The 17,040-nt window shown below is 33.1% G+C and overlaps 1 protein-coding gene and 1 long non-coding RNA gene across 3 annotated transcripts in view; both read right to left on the reverse strand.

The window, feature by feature from the left end:
• LOC126965631 (NADP-dependent malic enzyme) overlaps window positions 1-13,387 on the reverse strand; it is a 282,485-nt gene extending 269,098 nt beyond the window's left edge. For both annotated transcript variants that reach the window (XR_007729572.1, XM_050809302.1), the window contains exons 1-4: window positions 13,225-13,387; window positions 4,153-4,330; window positions 2,495-2,653; window positions 312-493 (exon numbers count right to left, since the gene is read on the reverse strand). Coding sequence is in view for 1 of the 2 variants with exons in the window: in XM_050809302.1 (XP_050665259.1) it covers window positions 312-493; window positions 2,495-2,653; window positions 4,153-4,330; window positions 13,225-13,253 (548 nt within the window). In the remaining variant the exon portion in view is untranslated. The remainder of the gene's footprint in view (window positions 1-311; window positions 494-2,494; window positions 2,654-4,152; window positions 4,331-13,224) is intronic.
• Window positions 13,388-15,457: 2,070 nt separating this feature from the next.
• Window positions 15,458-16,655, reverse strand: LOC126965646 (uncharacterized). The gene is made up of 3 exons (XR_007729574.1): window positions 16,328-16,655; window positions 15,655-16,213; window positions 15,458-15,543 (listed from the first exon to the last, which is right to left on the reverse strand). It is a non-coding gene; the product is annotated as an uncharacterized LOC126965646 (long non-coding RNA).
• Between the last annotated feature and the right edge of the window lie 385 nt (window positions 16,656-17,040).

Raw genomic sequence — 17,040 nt, forward strand, 5'->3', positions numbered from 1 at the left:
AAAGTAGTTGCGATAGACTCATAAAGGTATAGACAACGACCGACGTCTCTACGAAACGCATAATGATCGAACCTGTCACATTTAAATATTACCCACTTTGTTAATCTGCATCACAAAATAGAAAGAAACACATTCGTGGCACAAAACACGAAGTAACTGAAAGTAGAGTTATTTAGACGAAGATTTATTCTTTGAATTTTCGATAAGACGGCACTTTGTTAGCTAAAGAAGATTCTTAACAAAAAGCGCAAAATTAGGCCATTTACAAAACAAATTTAACCTAATACATCAAAACAAAAAATTATACTCACCAATTCTTTAGAATATTAAATACATGTCCCTTGTCGTTGATGGTGATAAAGAGTCCTCTAGGTCTCCTATAGATAAGACCGAATCTTTGGCAAGCAAGACCGACCGTCGGCGTATATACTATTGGCAAATACTTCTCAATATTCTCAGAGAGAAGACGGAAGAACAACTTCTCATTTCTGTCCTGTAAATATATGAAGTGGAAGGAATGACATATTACGAAAAGGATGTTCATTAGACATTTACCAGGGAGGCTCCTTTGCACAGGATGCCGGCTAGAAACTTAACATCTTTCGTCTCAAGATGACGAGCGCAATTGTGGTGACGATTAGAATTTTTGGGTTTTTCAACACTCCTGAGCGGCACAGACACATCAAACACTGTAATGGGCAGGACGTATCAATTACCATCAGCTTCATTCGTCATAAAAAAAGGCTCCACAAAAATTTTTGCTCATTCAGGTGAAAATAACCTTAATATAGGGCTATTACTGTATTCATAATATTAAACCCTCATACATTCATATCTATGAGGGTATAATATAATGAAGAGATATACAGTTACAATCATAGAGTTAAATTTTGGTTTGTCAATGTATGCGTTAGCTAATTTACCGCCGTGTTCATACGTATACATGTTAATCTCAATATTTACAAGTCAAAATGATTCCTTTTTTTTATTTTTATTAGGTTCACTAAACGGGATACACTCTTAATGTTGTATAAAACAGAAAAATATGTTAACATGTTGGGGCGAGTGCCTCCTTCTGGAAGTGAACACAGCATGCTTTTAAATGTGTTCTAGATTTTATATAAAACTAAAAACATAAACTTAAGCTAGATGAACACAATTCAACCCCACAGTCCCCAAGCCAATAATCCGCTTTTTCTAGCAGAAGTCTTCTGAACCTAGGGACTGACGGATTGAATATGTCTACCTTCTGACAGACTTCATTATACAGAGAACAAATGCGATATAAACTAGAATGTTGACCATAATTTGTGCGTGTTGAGGGTAGACTGAACGTTTTCCTATTAATAATACGGCTGCAGTGCCGTGGGACAGCCAAGGTAATTTTACTCAATAAAAGAGGACTGTCTATGTGGCCATGAATCAGTTTGTGTAAAAAGACAATGTCTGACACTTTCCTACGCTGTACAAGAGACGTCATGCCAAAATGCACAAGTCTAGATTCGTAGCAGTCTAATCGACGACAAAGATTACTTGAATATGAGAGATGATATAAGAATTTCGACTGCACCTGCTCTAACCTCTTAATATGAACTTTGTAAGAAGGGTTCCACACCGGACTGCAATACTCTAAAAGACTACGCACGTAGCTGTTAAAAAGTATCTTCGACACATCCTCCATCCATTCCTAAACCTTTTAGGTATAGGTTCGACGATACTTAAAGTAAATATTCCTTAGGCCTATCAAGGAATCCTTAGGTGACTATAAGAGTGAATATTTTTAATGCTATACGAACTAGCTATTTAAGTCTTCCTTAAGCGACTATGAGTACGGCGGTTAATCTTCAAAATACTTAGGAGGTAATTCCAAGCATGACGGACACTATACGACTTGCTAGTCAAAATCAGTTACAGTCACACCAGATACGCTTTCGTTTTCTATGTTGTTATATCTCCTTTGGAGATTGGAGATGGTCTTGCCTCTTCACTTTGTTCGCCTATCCGCTAGTTTGTACTATATTATAACTCTATGGCCACAATAAAAATTGGCGATTCCAAATACTTTATATATTAAGTTAAATTGTAAAGACATGATTGAATGTTAATTTTTTATGTAAAAAACAGGCTCGCTAGTTTAATAAAAAAAAGCAAAATAAAATATACTGTTTGAAAAGTGGGCATAACTATCATAATCTTATGATATGTTAGGATAGAAGGCAAATATCAGTTGCCACCAGGAGATCCGTACTCTATTATAATATTGTACTATGAAATGGTCGAATACGATACTATGAAATTGTCTAAATTTTAACTAAACTATCACAAATTTTTATATTAAGATTTGAAATGTTGAAAAAAATATTCGCAGAATAATAAATTGATGACAGAGATACAACAATTCATGCACCAGTATGACGTAAGAGTGCAATACATAGTTGGAACAGAATAAAAGTAAGTTCATCAAATAAGTGGTACCTTCGCGATGGCTAGTCACCTGTAACTCGACGAGGTAGAGGTATTTGTTCAGATGGTCCTCGTATCTATCTACGGCTATTCTGCAGATATCCAACTGCTCTTCTTGGGTTTTGAACTTGGCCGCCAAAAGACCATGAATGCCGAGGGCTTGACGCTCCTCTAGCGTAAACGCAAGACCCTGAAATAATTTCACCTTAAGAACTGATTCTAAAATTGAATGCCACGAATTATGTCGACAGTTAAATAAGAAATAGATAAGCAAATTTTTAATATTTACGAAAATACGTCTTATATGTTCTATATTGTCTTATTTTTATTTATGACTACCCACAAAACTGTAAAAACATTACATAAAATTATTACTTATTACGTAACTAAAATCTGTGATTCTCGACTCTTTCAGTAGTAAATAATAAGGAGACGTGTAACGATTTTTCTTTTTGCTTCTTGTGTGAATAAGCTATTTTAGACGATAGTTTATGATCGGTGCTAATTATTCTTACAGCGGTATTGTTAAACCATACTTCAGGAAAATGAAACATTGAGTTTTTCTTTGCTTTAAATTACCTTTTCGATTTAGAACAAAGCAATAATACAATACACTTTGTTGATTGCTCATTACTAGCAATCTATCGTTACGCATTGCGTAAGTGTAAATGTTAAAACGGTTTCTAAATACAGACTGTATTTATAAATTGTTTTAATAATAGATTTGCAGAGAAACTTCTTCTTTCGCTTGGTGAACAAAGTTGAATCGGTGAACCACGCTAAATGTACATTGTTATAGGTGCTACTTTAGTGTAAAGAAATAAAATGTTTATCAACATATTATGAAGTATCGAAACGAGACTAAGCCAAAATGAAAGCAATTCCTATAGTGCGGTGTGCCGAACGATTTTTCGATCGTAAAAGTTCAACTTGACAAAGTATGTAACGTCATATTTGTAAGGAATTCTTATCGCAGCCAATCACTACATATTTCTTATTCCATTTTCTTCTATTTTAAATTAACAATTTACGACAATGTTACTGAATAGGTATGAACTGAATAAATAAACAGGCTAGGTTCTACAATCGATCCCACAACGACGAATTACATTGCGATACTTGAATTATTATACGATATATTTTGATGGGATATAACCCTTTGAAGTTTTCAAGACATAATATATTTTCACATTGAGGCTACCTTTCCAATAATAATTAATCTACCTACACATCGCGAACTTCTTAATGAGATTGTTGCAGCTGTGAAAACATTAATTCACTTGAACCCTTGCCAAATTTTAGAAAACGATACGAGATCACAATCACCGAGGTTGATGAGGCGATACAGATTTCGTATTCATAAGATTATTTATTATCAACTGTTTACTGACCTTCTGCATTTATTGGTAATAAAAAAAATATTTTGACTGTTAGTACTATCGACAAAATTTAACCGTAATTGTAATTTTCCTACAGTGATAATTAACAAGTAGGTCGAAATTAACTTGAACATACATTTCCTAAATTAACTGTTATCAATTTATGAGACTCTGACAGTCCACTTATTGTCATACATACATTTTCGTGCAACAATAAACCTCACTGTTTTTATGATTTTAAAAGAATTATTAAAAATTAGCGGTTCACGAATCAATTTTGTCGATGGTACTCAATCATCTCATAACCAACCTTATTGAGGCGAGGATCTCTTAGATGATCGATGCCTCGCACCATATTGGGGCAAATGATATCGCCGGTGACCTCGTGGTAATTCCGACATGGTGCCAGTGATGGATCTAGGAACATTGGGCATTTCGTCAATGCACACGCAACGGCTCTATTCAAGCCTATAGCGTTTGTGCAGCATCTGCAACAAAATTTGTCAAATGTTTATCAAGTTATAAAAGCAATATTTAAAAGCTGAGTGACGGACCAAACGTTCATAGAGTAGTTCTTGGGTAGACTCCTGATCGCCGCGAAGGTTTCAAAGTGTTTCACTCGACCTTCAAGTAATATTGCTCCTGTGTCCACCACATCTTACCATTATCACCCTATATGTGAATAAATTTATATTCTTGTAACAATTTCGTTATTATCATCACAGTTGTACATTTAGTTGAAAACTAGAGAATTGTAGTTTTGGAGACACTTTTTGAAGGTAGTAAGTAGGTGTGTTAAGTGGTTGTTTAGATTTGGCTAAATGTTGAAATCAGCCAACTAAGTGATTACGATGATACGACAACTGTTTCAGCCGCCCAGTATTATATCCCAATGAATGACGCTATGTCCTGTTCACGAATTGATTTTAAAAAACCATGTAGTGCTGCTCACTGCAATGCACCATTTTGGGGTCATCATCACGTAATTTTGCGTTAAAATTATATTTAGGAAAAAAAACTTGTTGGTCTCGTTCACTTGTTGTATTTTGTGACATGTGACATCACCAAGTCATGTCACATTTTGTTTACCCTAGTTAATATATAACGTAAATTATGGATAGCCTCATACCACTCAGATCATAAAGTCTCTATCATGGGCGGAGATGCAGAAACTTTCAAACAAAACCATCACGTTTGACCCAACTCAAATAAGTATATCAAATTCAATTAAAAATAATATTTATTCACTGTAAAACTTTATAAGTTTATTTAGTGCAAGTCTGATGTCAATGAAGTACAAAAGTTACAATAATATTTAAATGAGTATAACAATATTCATTACAATTTAGAAACATTGATTCCAACTATCTTTATCATTCCAATAATCTTTCATAGTATAATAGGCCTTAGATGTTATTTTATTTTTTACGATACATAACAATTTTTAATAGGCAATATTTTAATATCATTTGGGAGTTTATTATAAAATATAACACAATCCGCTTTAAAAGATTTTGCAGTTTTACGGAGCCTAGATGGAGACGAGTTTATGTTTGTTTCGAGTATTGACATTATTTCCATAATGAATCACGCAAGCATTAGCATATTCCAAATTTAAAACTTTGTCTTTATCTTACCTTGCGTTTATTTTATAAGACAGCTGAAGATGTTTTTTAATGAGGAAACAATACTAATTAGCCGTTGAAAAACTCTGTAGAACGACATTGCCATGGCTGAAACGTAGAGCAACAATTATTTGTTGACTAACTCTGCAAACACACCTTTTGGACTTGAATTATTTTTAGAAGAGTATTTATATTATGATACAGGCAACAACAGCTTCTAAATTAATATATCCTGTGGCAGCATACCCGTGTATGACAGTTATAATTATCTACCGACTAGTTACATGACCTAGCACTCATTAGTATCAAGTTATCAACGCCAAAACATAGCATTAAATATATATATATACGACTGACTTGTTTGTGAAGGCAATTTGTATTTTTTACCAGTAGTAAAAGACTGTCAAAACCGCAGAAGTTGGTTCGGTTGGTGATGTCCGAGGGTCGAAGTCGAAGACCTGTAGGTCTGGTTCTGGTTCTCGAGCCGTGTGAGGTCTTGCGTATTCATAGAGCAATAATGCTGTAGATCGTTTGACGAGTGGGGGGCTGTTTTACCGAGATTTTCATCCTTATTGTTCGAAGTTCAGTAAAATAGACGTGATCTGGGAAGTTGTAGACTGTAGCAACTAAATTACATCACGATGAAAACAATTTTCACCTCTTTTGTATCGGTAAGTTTCCTTTTAGGGCAATGTTGCGGCGTTTGACCTGGAGTCATCCATTGCGATGTTCACCTGGGATCATTGTTTATGATCTACTTTTCATCACGCTTCACACAATTCATCCCGAAACCCCTTTATTTGTGTGCCGGTTCAACGAGGTAAGCTGCAACGCTTCTCTCTGTATTTGTTCAGGGAACATGGGACAACCGTTCTTCAACCTCTTTTATTAAATCGAATTGATGCACAAAGGTTAAGATTGTGGGTAAGCTATCTTCAAAGCATGGCGCTAATTCCTTGGTAGTTTGGTGCAAATCGGCTTCTATTATCGCAATCAATTCATCATTATTTACATTAGTGGCTGGACTTCTTAAGAGTTCATTTTTCAAGTCTAAAATTTCCTCTACGCAAGAGAATAAACGAAAAACGCACCCTGCGTTCACTATCCTCTCCACACACAGCATTTAAAGCGCTAGTTTCGAACTTTACTGATTTAAGTGTCATGTGAAAACATTTCACTGTGAAATTTCGCACCTTGGAGTTTTATTATGATTTAGTTTGATCCACGTTACAACAGAAGAATTTACAGAGCGTTATCTGCTTTATAGGAAGGTGAACAGCGCACAAGGAAACTTATTCTAAAGTTCTTTGAAAAGGCACCGTGAAGAATCGCCACCCATTCGGATGCCGCAAAGTCTGTAGTTCAGTCAATCTAATCAAGTTAAACAGCGCTTCGAAACACTCATCGTGATAGATGCGATAAAAGACAGACAATTAAGGGAAGAGGCTAAATCGCCGATTCGATCTAATCTACGTTGCAGGCGGTCAAATGTTTCTGATGAAAGATGAGATCAATAAAAATCACAAAACAGCCCTTAATAATTAGCCACGATGCAAATTTATGATGCAATTAGCACGAAGATAGCAACAATCCACAAACATGGTATATTTTTGTTTTTTACATTAATGATCTCGCCTATGTCAGTACTTTTAAGCGCTGTTCGAGTTTATTTCAACTGCAAAGACTACGGGTATTCTTAAACTGTATCGATTAGTTAAACGTGAACAACAAACATCGCGGACGGACGCTCAAAATTTATATTCGCAAAAAGATGTTCTGAGTCACACTTTTTTGCACTTATAACCGTGGATCCTTAAATCTTACAAACTCGTTTGACTGGTCCCCATTAAAAGAGGTGTCCATCATAAAAATGGATATATTTTAGTTTATACCCTTCGTTGCGCGCATATATTATCATCGTCATAAAATAATTTATGCATAGCAAACGTCTTACCATCAAAATTTGCTTTCCTAACGCCACGCGACCGACTTGTATGCACAGACACCTGTATCGCCTATTGAGGCTATTAAAAATATATGGCAAAGGTTGAACAACAAATAATTATAAATACGGAGCACTTAATATCGCTTCAAAATAAACACACCGTATTATACATAAATTATTTTTAACTACACCTCAGAAAGTGTCTTCGTACGTATATGACAACTGGGCTAAAAGAGCGTCATTTATTCGGCGTCCAGGGATAAACTTCAGAGCCAACTATAATCAGTTCCGGTGTACCTCAAGGGTCCCACTTGGGTGCCCTTTTCTTAGCAATTTTTATTAATGACTTAGTCGAAAAATTGTCATCATCGTATCTTTTCTATGCTGATAATTTTAAAATATATTCAATAAAATTAATGATATCAGTGATTTATGGTTCATTTACTTTATTGGATTACATTGATATGTAACTGTAAATTAACGATTAACCTTTATTGTTATCAAGGATCTTGGTGCACTGTTTGAAGACAGGCTTAGTTTCCGCGATCATTACAATAGTATAATAAACAAAGCTTGCAAGAACCCTGGCTTCATAGTAATAAACGCGAAATTGTTCAAAAAACTAATGATCAATAATTTGGACCCCTTGCTGCTGTACATTCTAATAATATCGAAAGTGTTCAGAAGAAATGCCTGAGAATACAGTAAAATAATTAAGTAGATTAGGAATTTTGTTGTTTATGTATGATAAATATATCGCGCGCCTGATTTTGAAATCGTATTCAAGCTGTGGGACCCTGTAGGATTTCAATAAGATTTAAATGTAATTGTTAAGTTTAAGTTATTAAGACTTAAGGTAAGAAATTATTGTAATGTTTGGTTTATATAAAATAAATATCTATTACATGCAAATATCCGCATATTACCTACGGGCGCCAAAGTCGTATGGAAATCATATGGTTTTCTTCATTTGTTTTTGTCTATTTGGACTTTGTTTATTTTTAATAGTCTGACTGCGACACTGGTTGATTACAATGTACTGTATACAAACCATAGACTTAGAATATACTGAGGTAGAGTACGAGAGAGAGGGAATATACAGAGCCCGACAATGACCAAGTGTGATTTGTCAATGTGTGCGTTAGCTAGTAGTTTAAGTTAAAAAATATCTACTAAAGTGCTAATGCCAAACATGGCTGACTTTTTTCCACTTGTAAATAAAAGTCGGTTACAGTAACAATCGCTTCGCTTTCCTATCTTACCTTTCTATCTCGTTGTATCTCCGTTAGAGATGCTCATCTCTCTCTCACGCTTTGTTTGTATACACTCTATTCGCTAGTATATTGTAAGACTATGATACAAACTATGTAACCACCGACAAGTATTTTTTAAAAGAGCTGTCAAAATACAAGTATATATTTCAATCATTTTCCTCTTGTTTGATATCTAATATTTGCAATTTATTGAATTATTATTTGTTTTTATTTTCCTCGGAGGTGTAGTATAATGCATATATATCTATCACTCGGGAGAAAATGCGATACGACTACTCGGGTGTGTTGAGTCCGTTGACTTTGTCTCGTGCCTACGCTAAAATGCACCCACGTTAGGAATCGCTTTTCAAAATGAACAATTTGATATTATCAGTTTTAGTTCTATTGTCTTTAGCGTAATTTCATAATTTATTATCTTCCTTTTAACTCTCAAAACACCCTGAAAACACAGCTTCTGATTAAGACACGATTACTTTCTATATACAATTATTGTATGTGTAATTGTTTTTCCTGTTGATCTTGTTAAAGATAAAAGGGCATAGTTATGATAATGCACTGTATATTATGTAAATTTTTAACTAACTCGGAATTTTCGAAGGCGGGGAAAATTACAATGAACGATTTCATTTGTTCAGCGAATTAAAAGTAAAGACATTAATTATCTGCGCGCTAATTTGTTGCTCGTTATTTCTTTGCTTTCTTACAGCGGAAACGGAAACTCTTTGTCAGATAATTAGCACTAAAATAGTTACTAACCTTTTTCAATTAAATTTAATTTTAAACTTATAGTTTCCTTTAAAAAAAATTGCCGATTTTGCTCAACATAAGCAGATTAACGATTTGCAACTTAGCATTTAAGTGTTTTTTTAATAATAATAATATGGCCTTTATTCAGACCTTAACTAACAATACTCTAAAACAAACATAAAACATTAGAAACAAAATAACTTATTCTAGTATTTGTATTATTTTTATTTTTTGTGGATCTGTTTGCCAATCGGCAAAGGCCTCCTCCAACCGTGTTCCAAAAGTGTTTTTTTACGAAAATATAATAAATACAGATGAATAATCAAAATAGTTGTATGCTCAAATAAATCGTGATATAAAAACAACAATCAAATAAGTCACTAACATGGGCTTTGTCCTTGAAAGCAACATCATTTAGGTACGTCCAGGTATGTTAAGTGATGACAGCATAATATAAAAGCAGTAATAATGACGTCAGTCAATATTATACCATCTAGCTTACTATGACTAAACCAATTATGAAACAATTCTACGAAATGTTTTCGTCGTCATTTCGTGAACATTTTAAATTTGTGAATTGACGTGTCACAAAGAAAACAAAATGTCGCATGTATATAATATATTAGCAGGTTTTGATACATCTAAAGTAAACCATATTAAAAATATACTAACCAGCTTACTACACCAAGATTGATTATAGATTAATTGTGTTATACCTAGTATGTAAATTATGGTTTTTTATGCAGTCTCTGGTTCTAGAAAAGACCTAGAAATTACCAGTAAAACTTTAATTTTTATATTACAGGGGATGGCTCACCTGATAGAAAGAAAAAAAACTAACCACCTATTTTTTTAAGTGATATCTCTCACTTCTGGTATTAAATATACAAACCTAATTTGAACGTAAATTCATGGACCACAACTTGAGAGTTGAACGATACACAAAAAAAATCAGTTGATTTGTCACTCGGACAGTTGACTCAGTTGGTAAGAGGTCTCGAACGAAACCCGAGAGGTGCAGGGTCGAGTACCGCATCATTCATCAATTTTGGTACAAATTAAATTTGTACACCTATGGACATCTGCAACACAGTCAAGCCTACCTTGCCTACCTAAGATGGTATGCTATTACTGGATGTGGTAAGTGGTAATGGTTGTCCAGTGCAGTACTGCCATCAAACATTATTTTTGCTCCAAAGGAGCAGCGCATGTGTGTAATATGTTCTGGTTTAAGAATAGCAGGCCGGTGTACATATAGGTTTATAAAACATTAATATCAGAACTCAGGACGAGAGTAGTATCACTTTACTTTACACCTTGGGTTGTTTTATGATGTATTACAAATCCAGACTAGTGTCACTGTTATGGACAGATGCTTTTTTTTTATGAAAATACGGGAGACGAGCAGGACGTTCAACTGATGGTAATTGATACGCCCTGCCCATTACAATGCAATGCCACTTCGGATTCTTGAAAAGCCCAAAAATTTTGAGCAGAGCTACGATTGCGCTCGTCACCTTGAGACATAAGATGTTAAGTCTCATTTGCCCAGTAATTTCACTAGCTACGGCGCCCTTCAGACCGAAACACAGTAATGCTTACACATTACTGTTTCACGGCAGAAATAGGCGCCGTTGTAGTACCCATAATCTAGCCGGCATCCTGTGCAAAGGAGCCTCCCACTGGTAAACATCTGGTGGGTCATCAGCTAGTTCTTTCATAATAGTACAATTTAAACATATGCGGAAATTATTTCATTAGGCTGGTGCATTGAATTACTTTTAATACAATTGCGAAAAAAAACATTTTATACTAAACTCAAACAGTATGAATTTTTCAAATTTCAATCATAAAAAATGAAGAAATTTAATTTCGCCAAATAATGAAGAAATTTAGTTTTTTTGACAATATGGCAGGACATCATTCCCATGCATTCAGCCAATCCAATGACAATAACTTATCTAAATTTTAAATTAGTTTAATAATTGAGTTATTAATTTATCATATTCATCATTCATAAGAAAAAAGTATTGACACTGTCAAATAGTCATTTCATACAAACATTTTGTATGCATTTTATAGGCAGGAGGAAAACAAACACCAAGTACAGAAAAGAAAAAAATTATTTAAAATTTGCAATAGCAAATATAACATAAATATTTAACATACACATAATTATTATTGTTATCTATAATTATATACAATTTATAAGATTATTATAAACAATTAAAAAAAATATATAATATGTATTTCTAAACATAACAAACACAAAATACCTAACTTAGTCAATGACATTAAACATTTATTACATAATGAATCCTTCAAAAACTCATTTCATAATGTAGATGTTTCCACAGAAAAAGAATAACACCATTCGATTTCAGATTTTTTTCTAATATAGGTAGTAGCAACCTTGTTTTCTCCAAAAGTTATATGAACACAATATTATGTCGTTAAAACATTTGGACTATTTTATGAGTATGTTACATTTGAACACTTCTTATACTGAGAACTAAATTTATAGCAGGGAGTTTTATTTCTCACAGCTGTTTTTACACAAGTCAATTTTCTTCTATTATTAAGCTTATCAGAGTGTAACAACTATGAGGAATAAACAGATTTTAATATATTATATTATTTATTCTTTGTAACATTCAAAATAAAACAAATCCACACACAATTATAATTTGTTGGAAAACACTATTTATTAGGTTTGATCATAATTTTATTCTAACAATGTCTATAATCCAATTATGTCAGATTTATTTTTTATTCTGTATACATTCAAGTTCTTACATTTATTTACTAGCTGTTTGCTATTGGATTTAATTTAAGTGTTTGATATTTAAATATTATGTGTACACAGTGAAACTGTGTAAAGAGACACCTTAAGCCTATTTCCTGTATAAGTATTTCTATCTCATTACATCTATTTCCTGGTTAAGGATGTATCTGTATTTGTTCCCAAATAAATAAACTTTTTACAAGTCCAAAGAGAATGGACCTTTATAATTGTACTCTTTAAATGTACGTTATTATTTTCAAATAAATGCATGAAGTCAATCAGAACAAAGAAGACATCAAACATCGAAAATATTTATTTGTACTTAACTTCGGAAATTATTGGAAGGAACTTTTTTATTATATTAATATAATTCTGATAGAAAAGTAATACATTTTAGTGGAATTATTTAACAACTTTGTAGTATATGTCATGAGTTTTGATACATAAGAAGTATTTTGGTCCTTATATTATATATTGTCATTATATTTTGTTCATAGGCCACAACATATTATTATTATAATTATTATAATCAATAAACAGCTAATTAATATTTTGTCACTGAATGTTTATCAGTAAATATGTCTATCCTTAAAAAGTAAATCATAAGAAATAATGGAAGTAAGTAATAAATACTTAGCGTTTAAATTTCAAAAGATTTTTTTTAATCTAATAATTAAATAAATATTATAATAAAAAGCAAATCACACTACCACTCATGCCAGAAATGAATATTGGTACTATGTATTGTACAAAAGAGTTTGTTGGAATAATATGTTTAACGTTTTGAACGTATAAATATTAACTTCCGAAAAATATGCAGTAAATTTTAAAAGCATGAACATTTTGTCATCGATGATATTTCATCAGTAAAAGAACCCGTTCGAAGAAAACCTACAGTGCTTATGTATGTATTGGCAAAGGATATGGGTAATGGAAGATCTAGAATAAGTAAATTTCAGGTGTCACGTTATGTAAACTCCCAAAATAAACGAAAATTGATACTCACGACAACGATCTAGGAACGCACGAAAACATTTTCAAAAAATATTTTTTATTTACAATATAACTGAATCAAGGTAAATTAGTTCACTGTATCGTAATTTTAATTTAGAATAATTATTTCTTCATCCTCCATCGGCACCCTAACGCACATCCACATCTGCCTGCGATGCGGAAAACAAATCAACTGTCAAATTGTCAATTTAATTTATTTTGTTGGAATTTTATGAACTGGTAACTAAGAACTTTACGTGCAGTCCTAATTTTTTTTTTTTTGCTTTTCTTTTTCTAATAATTTACTCCAATTCACTTTATAATGCTGATATTGTATTTTATAAATTCTTATACCATTTATCTGATCAAATAGCGGCGGGTGGGAAGAAGAGTACATAAAAAAAAAATTGGATCACTGAATTCAATAGTACAAATCTGTCAATCATAACTGTTTGGCAGTCAAAAAAAAGTTGTTCCATTATTCTTTTGTTAAAGTTACAATGTGGGCATACATTATTTTCATACCTAGTCTGGTAAGCTATGACAGTGCAGTGTTTTTGAACTTAGTGTTTAAATTCTCTTTGGTTTTATGGCCAAAACGCAGCATAAGTATCATGGTTTTAAATCGTTGTTGAAAAAAGGGCGGGAAACTTAAGATCGGTCGCACGTAATTTTGATAATTTTTCATTTTATTTTTAAATTTCATGTAAATATTTAGATATTTTGATCAGATAAGTTGTAGTTTGTATATATTTTAGTAGTTAGTTTTTATTAAAGTGTAAATTTGTGTAAATTTCATCCTATTGGTACGTCTTCTTTTCTTCACTTTTCTATGATATGATGGACCCCCCGGATGATCCTGGGGGGACAGCCCCTGATATAGGTCATGTAGTGACAATTTCTCATAATGACGAAGGTAGCACGATGGATACAGATGGTTCTGTGTCTCAGACATCTAGTGGCCGTAAAAGAGTGTCAGCTCGACCCAGAATATGCAGACACTGTAATAAAAGACGACGAAAACACCGTGGTGATAAGAAGGATATTAAGGAAAGTGATTGCAAATGTGTAGACATTAGTGATAAACAAATTCTTTCCAAAGTCGATTCCTGCAATAATTCTTCTATAGTAGTAGAGAACATACAAAAAAATAACACAGACACTCCACAACAGCCACAGCCCCCTGTTGCAAGGCTGTTATATAACTCATTAGATGCTGCTCCTTTTGTTGTACACATTCAGAAACAGTATTCATCTCCCGATGATAATGTTACTTTACATCCAGTTACATTTGGTCGTTTTCTCAAAAGAAATTCTATTAAAAATATTGTGAATGGAAGTTTAAAAAGGATAGGCCGGAATAGGTTATCTATTTCTTTTTCTAAGTACCAAGATGCAAATGACTTTGTTGAAAACAAAAAATTAGAAAATGAAAAATATAAGGCTTTTATTCCATCATTTTCTGTGAGTAGAATAGGAATAGTCAGAGGAGTACCAGCTGAGTGGTCTGAAGAGGAAATAAAAGATAATGTTTCTGTTCCTATTGGCTGTGGCCCAATCATAAAAATTAGGAGAATAAAACGAAAGATGATGATTGATGGACAAAACCATCTTAAATGTACTGAGTCTGTGGTATTTACTTTTGATGGACAGTTTTTGCCTAAACGAGTATATATGTGCTACACTTCTCTTACTGTAGACTTGTATATATATCCTACTATTCAATGCTACAATTGTTGTCGGTTTGGTCATGTGAAATCTCAATGCAGATCTAAACCAAGATGTTTTAGATGTGGTCAAGGACATAGTGGTGCTAACTGCTCTGTTCAAGATGATTTTATATCTTGTTGTTTATGTAAAGGTTCCCATATTGCAACTGATAAAAAATGTTTAGAATATGAAAGACAAAGAGCTATAAAGGAATCAATGGCTAAAAACTGTATTTCCTATTCAGAAGCTTCAAAGATACATCCAACTGTCTCTCGAATTTCATATGCAGATACATTACTCTCATCACCTAACATCACACCTGATACTTTTCCAACCCAGCATCAACATTCAACACATAAAGCTATAAACAATACTTCATATAAAAAAACTGTTTTTGTTAAACCAAAGCCTCCACCTACACTTAGCAAAGGATATGACAAATCTGCTCACCAAGAAATTTTAAGGGATTTTAATATTCCCCAACCCTCTAATGGATGTGCATAAATTAACAAAGTAAATGAAAATCCTTTGGAATCCTCAGTAATTGATTTAATTATTTCTCTTATAAAATCTCTTAGTCAATCGAATGAATTTTCACCGTCCAACGCTGCCTTATTAGTTTCTGCAATTACTCAAATTTATAAACCAAATAATGGACAAAGTTCTTCAATGGAATTGTCAAAGCATCACTCCTAAAAAAGTGATCTTATTTATTTATTAAATAAATATAAACCTTATATCTGTGCTCTTCAAGAGACATGGTTGAAACCAGGATCTTTATTTAAGATTCGTGGTTATTCATGTCTCAGAGAAGATCGTGTGGATGGGCATGGCGGAGTAGCCATGCTTGTGAAACACCCTCTTTCCTTTTCTCTCTTCTCTATTCCTTCTCACAGTAATGATTTTTCTATTATTGCTGCTTTAGTTGAAAATATCTGTTATGTATCTATTTATATACCTCATCCTTCTTCTGCAATCTTAAATGAAATCAAAGATATTATTTCCATTCTTCCGAAGCCTTTTATGATCCTTAGTGATTTTAACTGTCGCCATGAATCCTGGGGTTACTTATCTTCTAATAGTTATGGTAACACATTAATAGATATATTTGATTCAGTGAATTTGTGTATATTAAATGATGGTCGTCCTACACGACGTTCTCATCCTGACGAGGGCCCAAGTGCTCCAGATTTAACAGTCACTACACCTAATCTTGCTTCTTCTTTGTCCTGGGATCCATTACGATCTACTTTTGGTAGTGATCACTTCCTACTATTATTATCATTTCCAACCTGCAATAATAACAATAAAGTATTACATAAAACTTATTCTCCTCGTTTAAAATATAAGCTTAATGATGTTGATTGGGATTTATATAAAGATCTAATAAAAAACAAAATTATTACACTTCCAAAAATTAATCCAGGTACAGAATCTCAGTGTGCAGATTCTTTAGCAAGAATCTTTATTGAGGTTGCCAATGAGATATTTCCAAGTAAAAATAGCTCTTTGGGTTTTATTCCTTCTCCTCCTTGGTGGGATAACGAATGTACTGAGGCAGTAAAGAGAAGAAAATATGCTGAAATTACATACTGTCAATGCTCCACTGATGAGAATTTTGAAATTCTTACAAAGAGTATGTCAGAAACTTCAAAATTTCTAAAGAAAAAGAAATTTGATGGCTGGAAAAATTTCTGCTATTCAATATCACCTGATGTCAAACCATCTCTTGTATGGCAAAACATAAGAAGGTTTAGATCTGCATACAAAGATTGATCTCCAAAATCAATCCCTTTTCATTTAGTTAATAGCTTTTTAGATAAATTGGCTCCACCTTTCGTTCCTGAAGACTTAATAATTGATTACCCTGTAATAAATATAAATAATGATAACTGTTTTGGTTTAAACAGTATATTTTCTCTCACTGAACTAAAAGGTGTATTGTCTCATGTTAAGGATTCTGCTCCTGGACTGGACGGTATTCCGTATTCCTTTATCTCTCATTTAGATGATGATGCTTTATTTTATTATTTATCTCTTATAAATTCCATAGTGACATCTGGTAACATCCCCTCCACGTGGAAACGTCAAGAAATAATTCCCGTACTGAAACCTAATA

The sequence above is a fragment of the Leptidea sinapis genome, chromosome 8 (genome assembly GCF_905404315.1).
Source record: "Leptidea sinapis chromosome 8, ilLepSina1.1, whole genome shotgun sequence".
In the NCBI taxonomy this organism is placed as follows: Eukaryota; Metazoa; Arthropoda; class Insecta; order Lepidoptera; family Pieridae; genus Leptidea; species Leptidea sinapis.